This window comes from Peromyscus eremicus, chromosome 19 (genome assembly GCF_949786415.1).
Source record: "Peromyscus eremicus chromosome 19, PerEre_H2_v1, whole genome shotgun sequence".
NCBI lineage: Eukaryota > Metazoa > Chordata > Mammalia > Rodentia > Cricetidae > Peromyscus > Peromyscus eremicus.
The window spans coordinates 14,655,560-14,669,802 of NC_081435.1; the positions used below are offsets into that span (position 1 = coordinate 14,655,560).

The 14,243-nt window shown below is 43.4% G+C and overlaps 1 protein-coding gene across 1 annotated transcript in view; it reads left to right on the forward strand.

Annotated features, from left to right (window-relative positions):
- Positions 1 to 14,243, forward strand: part of Fhod3 (formin homology 2 domain containing 3) — a 428,818-nt gene that overhangs the window by 325,580 nt on the left and 88,995 nt on the right. Inside the window, 1 exon segment of the mRNA XM_059246707.1 lies at positions 3,896 to 4,006. Within this exon segment, the coding sequence (XP_059102690.1) occupies positions 3,896 to 4,006 (111 nt within the window).

Genomic DNA, 14,243 nt, shown 5'->3' on the forward strand with positions numbered 1-14,243 from the left:
CTGAGTCAACCTGTTAGTGCATGGAGAGGTGGTTTCAGTACCAGAAAGCCTGTCCCAGAGTCAGGTTCTCCTCTATGAGTTGTCCCCCTGTGGTTCCATGTTGCAAGCTTCTGGGCTTACAACACCTCTGTCAGGAGTCTTCAGACAGAGCCTTGTCAACAAGGGTCTAGTGTTCACCAGAGCCTGTAATGTGGGAACCTCCAAGCCTCAGTGACAGGTAAGAATTTGTTCCAAATAAAGCCTTATACAATTTAACCAAGAGGTAGCTCTTCCCACCATGAAGTGACCAGTCTTCCAGGGTAATCAGACCTCCCATCTGATAACTGAAGGATTAATCTGTGACAGGCAACCCCTTTGGGTTACGTACAATCTAAAAGAATCTTGAAATGTCCCTTTCACTGGCACCCTTAAGGTTTACCAGCATCTTAGGGTTTCTATTGCTGTGATGAGACACACCATGACCACATTAACTCTTATAAAGGAGAACATTTAATTGGGCTGGCTTACAGTTCAGAGGTGTAGTTCGTTATCATCGTGGTGGGACATGGTGCGTGCAGACAGACATGGTGCTAGAGGAGCTGAGAGTTCTGCATCTTAATCCACAGGCAACAGGAAGTGAACTGTGACATCAGGCATAGCTTGAGCATAGGAGACCTCAAAGGCCACCCCCACAGTGACACACTTCCTCCACCAAGACCACACCTATTCCACCAAGGCCACACCTCCTAATAGTACCACTCCCTTTGAGGGCCATTTTCTTTCAAACCATCACAGCTGGACATGCATGGATTTAGCCTGCTGGAGGGAGTTTCTTCTCCTTTCTAAAAGTGGGAAGCCATGGTGGGAGGAGAGGCTGCCTGGAGAAGGAGGCCATTAGATCAGCTCAGGTGGAACCAGCTAAAGGAGAAGCCATACTTAGAACATATTTGAGACCTAGTTCTTCTTGCTCAGAACTCTGGGTTCCCTATAGGTCCCTCCCAAGTCCCAAATCCTGACGTTGTTGTCATGCACACAGTTTTTACCCAGTGAGTCCAGCCTTCTGCCCTCCCAGAGAGTATCTATATACAAGTTAAGAGCTAGCTGGCTTGGCATGGAAGAAGTTACTGGCAACCTCAACTTTCCCAGCAAGGGATCAGCCTGCTATGGTGATTCTGTACTTCCTGAGAATGATGTTAGCACCTGAAGGTTCTTTTCTGGGTCCTTGGTTCTTCATTAGTATATATAGTCCTTGGGAATGAGAATAACAGGAACCTGTAAATTACCCAGCTTACTGTGTTTGTGTATTGTGAAACACAAGCACATGCTTGTAAGTGAAGATTGCCTTAGTTTAACTAAGTGAAGCTGGTCATTCGTCCAATAAGCCTCTCAATATTGTTGGTGGGGATTGACTTTCTGATGTCCAGTTGCTGTGTTTGTTGTGGGTCTGTATGGCCACAGATCTGGCTATTCAGTAGCTGACTGCAACTGAATAGGTTGTAATAGAGACCAACCCATTAGTCATTATAATGAACCCTCCTTCCTCACACACAAAAATGCTGAATAGTGAATTATGATCCAGTAAGTTTGGCTGAAATTGAGAAGCAAAATTGGGCAGGCTCTGAGGCATTTGAATTAATTACTTGGCCATTAGGAAAACCAAAGGAGGGGAAAACACATTGTACATGGTTTATTTCCATCACGTCATTTAAACATAATTTCAGCAACCTGATCCTGTGAAAACATTCAGCAGGACGTCCACATGCAGTTGGAGGGTGAGTTCCAGTGGCAAGGGTAACAAGCCAGTGTCCAGGCAGCTGGTGGACAGCCAAGCTGGGAGCCTGTGTGGTGGCAGCATCTGGCTCTGCTTGGCTCTAGTCATCCTGTTTCTGCCTCCCCTTTCTGTGGCATCAATTAATGCCCTGTCCTCGACTTTATTCTTTGCTGTTCTGCCTTCTCTAAGGACAATGGTTTGTGAATCCTTCTGAAAAATTAAACCAGCGCTGACCTGGAGAAGCAATTAATCTACTAGACATGTAAAATGCAAATTTTTAAAGATCAGAAAAAATCCTGCAATCCCAGCTACTCTAGAGAATCATAGGTTCAAGGCCAGTTTGGGCTCTACATGAGTTCAAGGCCAGCCTGGGAAACTTAGGAAGACCTTGTCTCAAAATAAGAAATGAAAAGAGGTCTAAGGAGACAGCTTAGTGTTATTATTCACCTAACATTTGTAAAGCCCCAGGTTCAATCTCAGTGTGACCTGAGAGGGTTTGGGGGAGGAAGAGGAAGAAGGGGAGGAGGGGAAGGGGGAGCAAGTCCCCAGAAGCCAAGAACCATGAAAATAACACAATAACAGAAAAGGACACTGGCCAGCCCTGTGGCCTGAGTCTTGATGGGGAGGGCCCGTTTGTGAGTTCACGCCTGACATGTGATAACACACAGAGTGATGATGAAGCAATGGCCAAGCTGCCAGGGTTAGAAGCCCAGAGTTAGAGTGGTGGGATATGAATATTTTCTCTTGTAGTAATTTGTTATTAAAACTTGAAATTTTGTACCCATCTCCCACTTTTTAAAAGTAGATATCTCACGAACATACTTTTTTAATTGATTTTTTCTTTATAGAATATTTTTGCACAATGTGATAACTATATTATGTCTTAGTGTTTCCATCCAGCCCATTTATCAACGTTTCCCATGATGCCAGTTTTAAAAATGGGTCAGCTTTTATGGTTGCAGAATCAATGAACCATCAATGAATAAGAATCCATGCTTCCTTGGCTATCCTTTCTTATACCTGGTTGAACTACCTCCACTAGCTAAATAATGCACCATTGAGCATTTTCATATGTGCTATTTTCTCATGTAAACATTAGGAACGATAAAGTGGTTGTCTGGCGCTAACATCTCGTGGGACATCCCTAAAGGCTATCGCTTCTCAGAAGCAGCAGTCTCTGTTGATGGGAGTCCAGCTCACATTTCTCATGTCCACAAAGATCTTTGTGTGTGTTCATCATGGTGACCCCTGGGGTTCCACATGTCCTAATACAGTGTCCCTAAAGAGTTTAAGGAATGAGTTGGCCTCACCTGTGACAAGGTGTATAGGGATGGAAGCCACTTTACATGAATGCCAGCTCTATATGAGGCTTCAGATGGGTGATTTGGTTCCTGGGAGCCACCCTCAGTGATGACAGCTGCATAGGAGGAATGTTCCTGCAAACAGGAGCCTGCAGATTTCTACAAATCCTGACATCTGTTTAATAGAGGTGGCTGGGAAAAGATCAAAGTTCATTTTATTAAAACCACTGCAGGTTTCAGTCAGATTGTTGGATGAAACCATAGATGTCTTCATCTCTAAACAGTAGGCTAGTCCAGAGGCCTGGAGATGGACACACCATGGGATTATAGGAAAGGAATATGATGGGTTCAGAACGACCTGCGGCAGAATGTGCAATAATAAGATGTTTCTTTAGCAGGCAGATGTTATATCCGCAGGTCTCCGATGGCATTTTAATTGCACCATCACAAGTAGCAAGAAAGATCATCATAGTTCAGATGAGCACAGTTTGGGTTCTTGATTTATGTTCACAATTAATTTTGTAAAATAATAGGAGATGTGATGATTCTTCTGAATCCCTTTGTTATGAATCCTCCCACCCAGTGGGTTTTGAAGTTTAAGGAACCTCTTTAATGAAGACTTATCAAAATGTAGTACTTAGTAAATCTCTGTAGCTTTAAATAATCACTGTTTGCAGTAGAATCTTGAGAAATATTTTTCTTGCAAAAAGCTAGATGGTTTGCTGAATTTTATTTATATTTATTATTCATTTCTTCTCTCTCTCTCTCTCTCTCTCTCTCTCTCTCTCTCTCTCTCTCTCTCTTTCTCTCTCTCATCTCCAATCTAAACCTCTATGCTTTTTAGATACAGCAACTTCAGCAACAACTCTTTCCACTCCTCTGGACCCTCATCTGGACCTAGTGCATCCCCATCATCTGCATCTGCATCATCCTTCTCGTCCCCACAAGAGGCCAGGTGAGTCTAGGGCATGGTATTATCTCCCTTTGCTCAAGTGCAAAAACCAGCTATATGGAGTGGTGAGAGGAGGTGGATGATGCTCATGTGTGCCTGTAATCTTAGCACTTGGTAGGTTAAGGCAGGAGAAATCCGGAGTTCAAAGTCACGTTCAGCTATATAGTGAAATTGAGGACAGCCTGGACTACTCAAAACCATATCTCAAAATAAACAAACAGCCAGAAGTGGTGGCACATGTCTTTAATTCCAGCATAGGACGCAGAAGCAGGCCAGTCTCTGTGAGTTTGAGGCCAACCTGGTCTATAGAGCAAGTTCTAAGACAGCCAGGACTACACAGAGAAGCCCTGTCTCAAAAAAAACAAACAAACAACAACAAAACCAAATGAATAAATAATAAAATAAAGAAATAAACAAAGAATGGTTAAAGTGTGTAAGTAAAAGGCGTATTCTGAAGAATTTTCCTTTAGAAGATCAGTTTCTCTGTCATCCACAATATTTGCTAAGCAGGGATTTCATTTGATATGATGTTTTTATTATCCTGCCACCTCCTGTATGCTTTCTATAGATATTATAAACATTTCTTCTGGGACTGGAGAGATGGCTCAGCCACTAAGATCGCTGGCTTCTCTTCCAAAAGACCTGGGTTTCATTCCCAGCATCCACATGGTGACTCACAACTGTGTGTAACAGCAGTCCCAGGGGATTCAACACCCTCTTCTGCCCTCTGTGGACACCAAGCATATGTGTGGTACACATATATGCACACAGGCAAAACTCTCATACACATAAAAAATAAAAGCAAAAAATAAAATATAAACATTTCCTCTAAAATACATAAGTATGGATGTCTTGATTTGCCCTTTAAGGATGGTTCTAGAGATCACATGAGCTCTGCAATTTGTCAGAGAGACATTGTTTTCACCTTTGAATAACTAAGCCTATGTAGATCAGAAGGAAGTGAGCCCACCGAGGTGCTATGTAATTAGTCTAAGACCTACCAAAAGAGAAAACAAGTGTATGGGTGCATGGAAGGAATTTAACTTGGCAAGTGCATTAGACCACCAGAAACTCGCTGATTATTACTCCTGGAAGCCAGTGATTATGCAAGGATGTGTTTACAAGGGAAAGGTAAGACCTGTAATTTTAGAACAATTAAAAGCAGTTACCCTTAATGGCAAGAGTGCAGGAGCTGGAGAAGAGAAGAAGGCCTTTAGATTTCTAGCTCACTCCCTGGGAAGCTACTTACCCCCTGAGGGTAAAATGCTGATTGCACCAACCCTTTCCCTTAGAGGGTGATTTTGGTGAGGAAAGAACATTGACCACACGGGAGTACTGCAGGAAGCCCATTGTCTGTAGCCAGCAGAGAGGGCAGGGAAAGGATGGTGGAATCACCGGAATCTAGACATGAGAGACTGCAGAGGTCACTTGCCTTGATCATTTTTTTTTTTTTAAATGAGAGCAGTATTTCACATTCAGATTCTCTTTTGTGTGTGTGGAAGTGTTTTACTGAGTATCTCTGGGGCTAGTAGGTGTCTTAGTTAAGGTTCTTATTGCTGTGAAGAGACACCATAATCATGGCAACTCTTATAAAGAAACCATTTAATTGGGGTGGCTCACTTACAGTTTCAGAGGTTTGGTCCATTATCATCATGACAAGGAGTGTGGAAGTGTACAGGCAGATGTGGTGCTGGAGCTGAGAGTGCTACATCTTTCAGGCAACAGGAAGCCAACTGACTGTCACACAGAGGGAAGGTTGAGCAAAAGAGACCTCAAAGCCCGCCCCCACAGTGACACACTTCCCCCAACAAGGCCACATCTCCTAATAGTGCCACTCCCTTTGGGGGCCATTTTCTTTCAGACCACCACACTAGGCAACCAGTCCTTCTGGGACTAAAACCAGGTTCTGTGATTGTGTCCTCCACAGAACCAGGGCCTGTCTGTGGTAGAACCAGGGTAAACATTGGCTGAAGAATCCAGTGAATCACCCACTCACTAGTCAAGAACAGTTGGGGATCTACCAAGTTGGAAAGTTATAAGGGCAGGAGGTCCATGGGTCCAGAGCCCCAGGCTTTAGAAACATTATTTCCAGGACTTGAAAAGGATGGCCCAGCATGGCCTACTTCCCAAACTTTGGAAGCTCCAGCCCTGACTGAACTAGAACTTCTGGGATCCAGGTTCCGAAACCACTCACTTGAGTACCCCCTTCCCCAATCTTTCTATCTGGAACAAAGATTAAAACATGCTAGAAGAAAAGAAAGTAGGGGTAGCAATTTCAGAGGCAATTCAAGATGGGGCTTGCAAGATGTGAGGCATCTGTGTGGCTCTAAGTCATGAGGGCTCCATGGTCCTCAGCTTGAAGCAGCCACTGGCGTTAAACTCCCAGACAGCCTGGACACTGAAAGTTGGTCACTGGGGGACAGCAGTGACAGCAGCCACCTTCTAGGCTCCTGTTCTCTTTCATGGCATGCTGTTGCCATAGGGACTTGGTCACCTTAGCCACTGCCCACTGACTAGTAACACAGCTCTCTAGCGCTTATTCCTTTCTTTATATTTGCATATCCTTTCTGGACACCACGATGTGAGGATTTTAAAATTGTGTGACAATGACTTGAACTAACAAAACTGCAGTTTCATTGTCCCAGAAGTCCATTAAGCCTGACTGCTACTTATTCTAGCCTTGCTTGTTTGTTGTTTTGTGACTGTAACAATAGAGAGATAGATGACAGATGGATTGATAGAATCATATGTGATAGAAACATAGATGATAAATAGAAAGACAGATGAATGTTATATAGATATAGATAAATGAAAGATAGATAACTAATAGGCAGATAGGTAGGTAGAAATAGATATATAGGTAAATGACAGGCAAATGGGTAGATGATAGGAATGTAGGGAGAAATGGATGGATGGATAGATGGATGGATGGATGGATGGAAGGATGGAAACAGGCAGGTAGATAGATAATAGGTAGATAGATGTAAATAGATGCTAGCTAAGTAGATAGACAGACAGACAGTAGGTAGATGGACATACTGGACCCCTGAACTGCAAGTCACATTTTTCTGCTGTTGCCTGAGTGTGTTACATCGATTATACTCACAATAATGGACATTTTATGAAGTTTATTGCTTGACAGCTGAATTCTTTGCATGTTATTTATAATGCAATTGCACATCTATCAGTATTTTTTGCTCTTTTGAGACACATAGCTATTTTTACTGAGATACATACTCAATAGAATTTTTAAGATTTATTACTGAGATTTTATATATTTCCCTGTATGATTAAGAGTGAAAAGGATATATACTGAAATATTATGAACAATAGTCATGGTTTTGCATGGAGAAACATGTATCTTTTGTTAGCAATCACCCCCCACCCCAGCTAATAAACGTAATTCCTGAACCCTGCACAAGTCTATAACTTTAGAACTCTCATAATCTTGATTTGGAAATGAGATTAAATTTTCAAAGTCTTAGGAAAATCAGGCCAGTGACAATGCCCCATCAGGTACCTTGAACCACTTTGAAAGTGGGCTTCATCATGAGCTTAAAGTTTTCCATTCCTCAGGCTTGTTTAGGCATGTTAACATGTTGGATGTTAATCAAACTTGGAATTATATTGTATTAGTCAGTGTTCTAGAGGAACAAAACTCATAGAATGAATCTTTATACTAAAAAGAACTTTATGAGAGTGGGTTACAAGCTATGGTCTGTAGCTAGAGTTTTTCTCTCCGGGTCCTGCCAAGCCCTGGCAGTCCTGTAGTCCACTTATAAAATAAACATATAGATGCTTATATTATTTAAACTGCTCTGCCGTTAGCTTAGTCCTACCATTGTCTAGTCTTACTCTTACACTCAATCTATATGTTAATATGTTAATCTATATGTTGCAACGTGTTCTGTGGCTTTACCTGCTGCCTCTATATGATGCTCCCTGGATGGCAGGCTGGCGTCTTCTCCTCTCTGCCTTCCTGTTCTCTCAATTCTCCTCTCTGCTAGTCCCGCCTATACTTCCTGCCTGGCTACTGGCCAATCAGTGTTTTATTTATCAATCAATCATCCACAGCAATGGCTATCTCTTGAGTAGGAGGCTAGGAATCTAGTAGTTGTTCAGTCTGTAAGACTGGATGTCTCAGCTAGTTTTCAGTCTATATTGGAATCCAAAAGAAATAGATTCTAATACCAGGAAGTAATCCTCAGCATCCTCATCTATCTTCAGCATCAAGATAGATGAACTTGCCAACAAGAGTGAGGGCAAACAGACAAAAAGAAAAATCTCACTTCTTCCATGTCTTTTTAAGTTGACTGCCACCAGGTGTGGCCCAGATCTTCTGACTTCAGATGATCTGAATTTAGGGTGCATCTTTCCACTTTGAATCATCTGGATTTAGGATGTGTCTTCCCACCTCAAACAGTCCAATCTAGAAAAATTCCTTACAGGTATGCCAGATGCTTATATTTTAGTTAATTGCAGATGTAGTCAAGTTGACAACCAAGATTAGCCATCACAGATATATTGACCCAGAAAGGAAATACTGATGAAAACTTTTTAAAATTAAACCAATACAAGGATATTAAGGTAAATCCATCTCCCATTCTATGACAGAGTTGTTTAAAGCAGTCTTCTAGAAACAGAGAGTACAGCACTAATTTTCATGAAATTGGAATTTAGATTGTGCCAAAACAAAATGAGAAAGCTGGAACTGTTTACAAATATCCTCAAGGCTACAAGACGCAACTGTGTAATGAAATCAGACTTTAAAAAATGCCTCAATTTGGAAAATGTGCTTTTTGAGCAGAGAAGTTCTAAATATTTTCTTTCTGAAAGACAACAAAATTAAAGGAATATTTGAACCATTCATTTCAAGTATTCAAAGGAAACAAATAAATAATAACTACAGCACAAGTAAGTTTGGGGCCATGGGCCTTGGGAGAGACAGAACATATGCTCATTCTCTCCCTGAAGTGCTGTCTCCATCTTGCGGAGCATTTCGGGAATGGTAGCAGGAAGCAATTGGGTGGTGGTCAGACTGAGCAAGCTGAGTGAGTGGACACAAGGGCTAAAGTTATCTTAAGACAGTCAGTCCTTGGGCTTAGACTAGAGAGGCCACTTAGGATGAGGCCTAGGCAGAATTTCCTAGGACGAGGACCTCGGAGGATCCTTGGAGCCAGATTTTAGGAGGGACTTCCTATGGACATGCTGTGATAAACACCGAGGGGCCTTGTGTACCATTAACATGAACTCTGTCTTCCGACTTGAGACAGTGCCACTGCTTGCTTAAGCAGGAGTTGCCTATCTGCTTTCCAGAATAATGTTCAGAAACCTTGAATGCTCAAATGACCTGACTTCTATAGTTGTCCCTGCAGAGGTTTTCCCTCTTCCTGGGGGAGGATAAATGCAGTAATGGCATCCCCCTAGGCAGTTAGACAGGGCAGTAAGGTACATGTCACTGGTGTGGTGCTTTGTGGTGTGTGTGATCAGAGACTCAGGGTGAGACCCACCCTGCTAGGCAGTAGCATATTAACTACAGGCACCATGAATGCTGTTAGAGTATATCTCTCACTTATCTGGATAGCTCTCACCGTATACCCATTCAGCAGTAATTTCTCATCCTCCTTTTCCCTGTTCTCCTTGTAACCCCTGTTCTATAGTCTTCATCTACATCTGTGACATTTTAGCTGTCTCCGCATACAAGATGGATTATGTAGGTTTGGAATCAAAGCTCAGTAAGAAAATGCTTGCCTACCATATGAGAAGTCCTAGGTTCAATCTCTAGTATTGCATAATAGATGGATGGATGGATGGATGGATGGATGGATGGATGGATGGATAGGATAGGATAGACAGACAGACAAACAGACAAAAGAGCCATGTAGTATTTTGTATGTTGTCTTTATATAGATGACTTATTAAACTTAGCAGAAACCCCACCTATGTATATTACAGCTAGCAATATTTTCTTGTTTTTAAATGTTTTTCCATTAAATTTTCATATGGCATTTCCTTCATCCACTCCTCTGTTGTTGAACATATGACTTGTGTTCACATATTGACTATTGTCTACAATGCTATGATGAGCATGGGCATGCAGACATCTTTTTGAGATCCTGAATTTAACTTTTCTAAGTATATGGCCCCAGAAATGGAGCTACTAGAGTATAACACAGATGAAGCTATTTTAAATTTCCTGATTGTTCTATGGACTTTACCTGTGTGCTGTATAAAATGTTTTATACAGAGAGGGAGGACAGTGGTAGTGGTTCTTCCTCCTATCTTTGAAAAGGGACAACCCTAGTGACTCAATGTGTGTACTTCTGGGACCAGTGTACATCTACATGATGACATCAATGTTCTGGATCATTTACACAGATGTCAATACGCCTCTCAAGCTTTCCCTTCCCTTGCTTTTCCTTTTGTTGGTCCTGTCTTGGTCTTCTTTCCTTAGCAGGGCTTGGAGCCGAAGCATTCCTTTCAACAGCTTGCCAAACTGCTTCTCTCTGCATGCTGCTTCACCCCAGCCCACCTGTATTCATGCATCCAGTCTTTCACTGATACATGTCATGTAGTAATGGTAGTTCTTAGAGCATGTCATTTTGCACATATGTGATTATCTGAAGGATCCTAATCTAATCTCCCCAAATGGATTTTGTAGTGGGTAGCTGTTCCAGCTTTCACCTTGAAACACTGCCCCTAGAGTGACAGCAGGTAACTGCCACACCTGCCTATGACCTGCCCCTGGGGCTGACCTACCCCTGGGGTATGGCTGAGCAGGAGCCCCTTAAGACTCAATGCCAGAAAGCTGCACACACGGTAAAAGTCAAAAGCATGGCTCACAGGAGAGCACAGGGTGAGCAGCAGTAACCAGCACCGAAGGAAATACATGGAAGCAGAGATGACCACACAGGTGCATACGTGATTGGCCCTTCTGGATACCTCATGGTCCTGGAAGCCGCATGGGACACCAAGTCTTGGGGATATGGGGGCCAGGCAGCTTGCCTAAGCATTGGCTTCTGCTTCCAGCTCAAGCCCCTCACTTCTGTCGACACCCTTGAAAACCCACTTGCTCCAGTTGTCCAGTGACTGTCTATCCTGTGTGGTCATCTCTGCTTCCGTGTATTTCCTTTGGTGCTGGTTACTGCTGCCTACCCTGTGCTCTCCTGTGAGCCATGCTTTTGACTTTTACCGTGTGTGCAGCTTTCTGGCATTGGCGTCTCCCTCATCCTGCTTGCCTTCTCCAGACGGACCATCTGTTCTGTGTGGGCCCTGCTGTTTCCCTCCCTGTCTGTCTTCTTTGGCTTGATTTCTTGGGCTGACCTTGCTAGTGTCTACATGTGCCTCCATGTCCTCCTTGTCTGGGCTTTCAAGTCACAGCTCTTTACTTAGATGTGATCTCTGTGCTTTCCTGGATCCCAAATACTTGCTAGCTGTGTTCTATCACTTGATCTGCTTAGAATTTTTTGTTGTTGTTTTTAATTGTGTCAGTGGAGTTGAGATTTCTACTGTCCAATGGAGCATTTAAAAATCTAAATTGGCTGATCAACTTAGATAAAAAGAAGAAGAAAAAAACTAAACTAAACATTGCTGAGAAAAACTCCAAATTTCATGGAATGCAGTGTAAAGGGCATCATCTTTCTTCATGATGACACCTAATGTCACCCTGACAAAAAGAAATTGATGGATCCATGCAGTGGAAACTCTGTCATTCAGCTGACAAAGCTGTCTGCTCTTTGGGCTGTGGGATTCCTGCTTGTATGCTGCTAGGTCTTGATAACAATCTCATTACAAGCAATAAGAGGCTCTGGAAAGAAAAATGTGCTCCTAACAAATCCATTGCATTCCACCCTGAGTGCACAAGAGGAGGGATGCAGGTCCCATTGATGGAGTAAGTTTATGTGGGGTATGGTGACATCACAGAGTGACTTTGTGCGTTAGATTCCGGGGGCTCTGCATCAGCCCCTGACCTCCTCAAGAATGCCTGTCTTCAACAGATACTAGAGGTTTTTGTTCCTGCATGTGTGTGTGTGATCTGACTCCTCACCATTACTGCTGTAGTTCAAAAACCAAATCATGCCTGGAACTGGACACTGCAGGAGGCTATCTCCCGTTTCTTTTCTGAACTACAGCTCTATGTGGGTGATTTTTCCTTCTTGGGAACCTTGACTTCCTCCTTGCTATTTATTGACAGGTCCTACGTGATTAAGCTCACAAGTGGGAGCTCTCACATCTGGGTTCTGCATGGACCTTCCAACCTTGTTGCTGTTGACATGCGTGCGCATCCTCACTGTAGTTCAGCCCCAAGGAAATTATCCAGTGAACAAACCAGGATGTCCTGGGGCTCCTCTTTTAAATTCATTGTCTATTCTCTTCTCTCCCCTTATTTGATACTTCTGTATAGGCTAAGTCCGAAGAAAATGACATTTGTCCCATACAATGTTTCTGATTTGTCCACATTGGACATATTGTGGATCTATACTCTTGTGCCTCTGTTCCAGCTTTTGGCACTCAAGAGTTATACATTTATCCCTAGGCTTCTAAACTGGGGCTCACTTACCTCCTGTGGTCTAAGACCATGCACATGTGAAGATGACTCACCTTTGTTCAACTGGTGAACAAATACTAAGTAGGACCGTAGCCCAGAGAAGCCAGTGTTCATATGACTTTTCAAGATCGTTTTAGTGTGTGCTTGCTGGGAGTGTTTTACACTGCTCCATGTTCTTGGTTTTCTGCCTTCAGGGCTTCCCACTCCAGCAGTACTCCATTCTGCTTTTTTCATGTCCTTCCTGCTAGGTGAGTGTTAGTCAGAAGCCATGCTTTCCCATCTAACAACCAGCTCGCTGCCTCTCTTCCTACACCTTCACCACAAACAAGTCCACGGACTGCTTATAACCTCTGCTTCCTGTTTTCTTCCTTTGGAAAGTGGGATTTGCATAGTTTTTCTCCCTCATTTACATAGAAGATATGCCCAGTAACCTTAAGTATCGGTATTATAATTCTGTTTGCAAATGAGAACATGTCTTGCATAAAATGGAGGCTGAGGTCAGTAACCAGGAGGGTCAGGTATCACTCACCAGAGAAAGTACAGATTGGGTCCGGTCCCCACAGAGCTGAGACACAATGAAATGCTCTGAAGTAAGCCTTGTGTGGCACTACCCCTGTCTGGCATGCTCTTGTAGTGGGACAAGTAATACTCATTTGTCTGTTTTCCACTGGCATTATACAAAGATTACAGATTACAATTTCCTATTCAGAAAATGCAGCCCTGGTTCTTTAACACTTGCACACTTCCCCTTCCCCACCGCTCCCTCCAAGACCAGTTACCAGAAGTAACTAAGCATTGTCTTACAATAGAGGCTCCTGTGCTTCTAGTTTGCTTTAAGACATGCTGTGCTCAGGGGACACTAGTCCTACAAACTCATGGTTTGCATATAGCAACTACTTACTGAGTGTGTGCCCCATGCTTGGACACGTTCACCCAGCATTGCTGGAATCACACACCCAATCCTTAGCTTCCTAGGGATTACATATTTATGAACAGAAAAGGGAGCCAACAAATATAGTTTCCATTGTCATACTTACCACGAAGAAAATGAGCTTTTTTCATAGGAGAGCTACGAAAAGTCAGGCTGTCTGTGACCGGGGCTGTAGCTCGGTGGTAAAGGGCTTGCCTCACCTGCATGGGGCCTTAGGTTCAATGCCCAGTACTATGAACACACACACACACACACACACACACACACACACACAGAGAGAGAGCGAGAGAGAGAGAGAGAGAGAGAGAGAGAGAGAGAGAAGGAGGAGGAGGAGGAGGAGGAGGAGGAGGAGGAGGAGGAGGAGGAGGAGGAGGATAGGCCATGCAAGTGGGACTAGGGAGAGCCTTCTTTCAGAGGGACGCCCCTTCAAGAAGTATGCGGCATTGAGCTGCCAACATAAGATAAATTGCAGTTTTCCCTGATTTACCTGGTGAGGGTCGGGGGTGAGGGACAGAGTCAAGAGGAGCTAAGGAGATGGGATGAGTCTATGCCTTTATTTAAAACATGATCTTGAAGAGCTGGGTGAGATGGGAGGCTGGGAGACAGTGTGGAGTAAATCTGGTGTCCAGAGATGAGAGAACAGAGGGAGCATTGGCCCCAAGTGGGAGACAGAGACTGGCAGGATGGACGTCAGCCTGTCAGCCAGAACTGCCAGGCAGCTGGTGGCAGTCAGTGGTTCTGGAAGCTGCCAGAATGGTGGA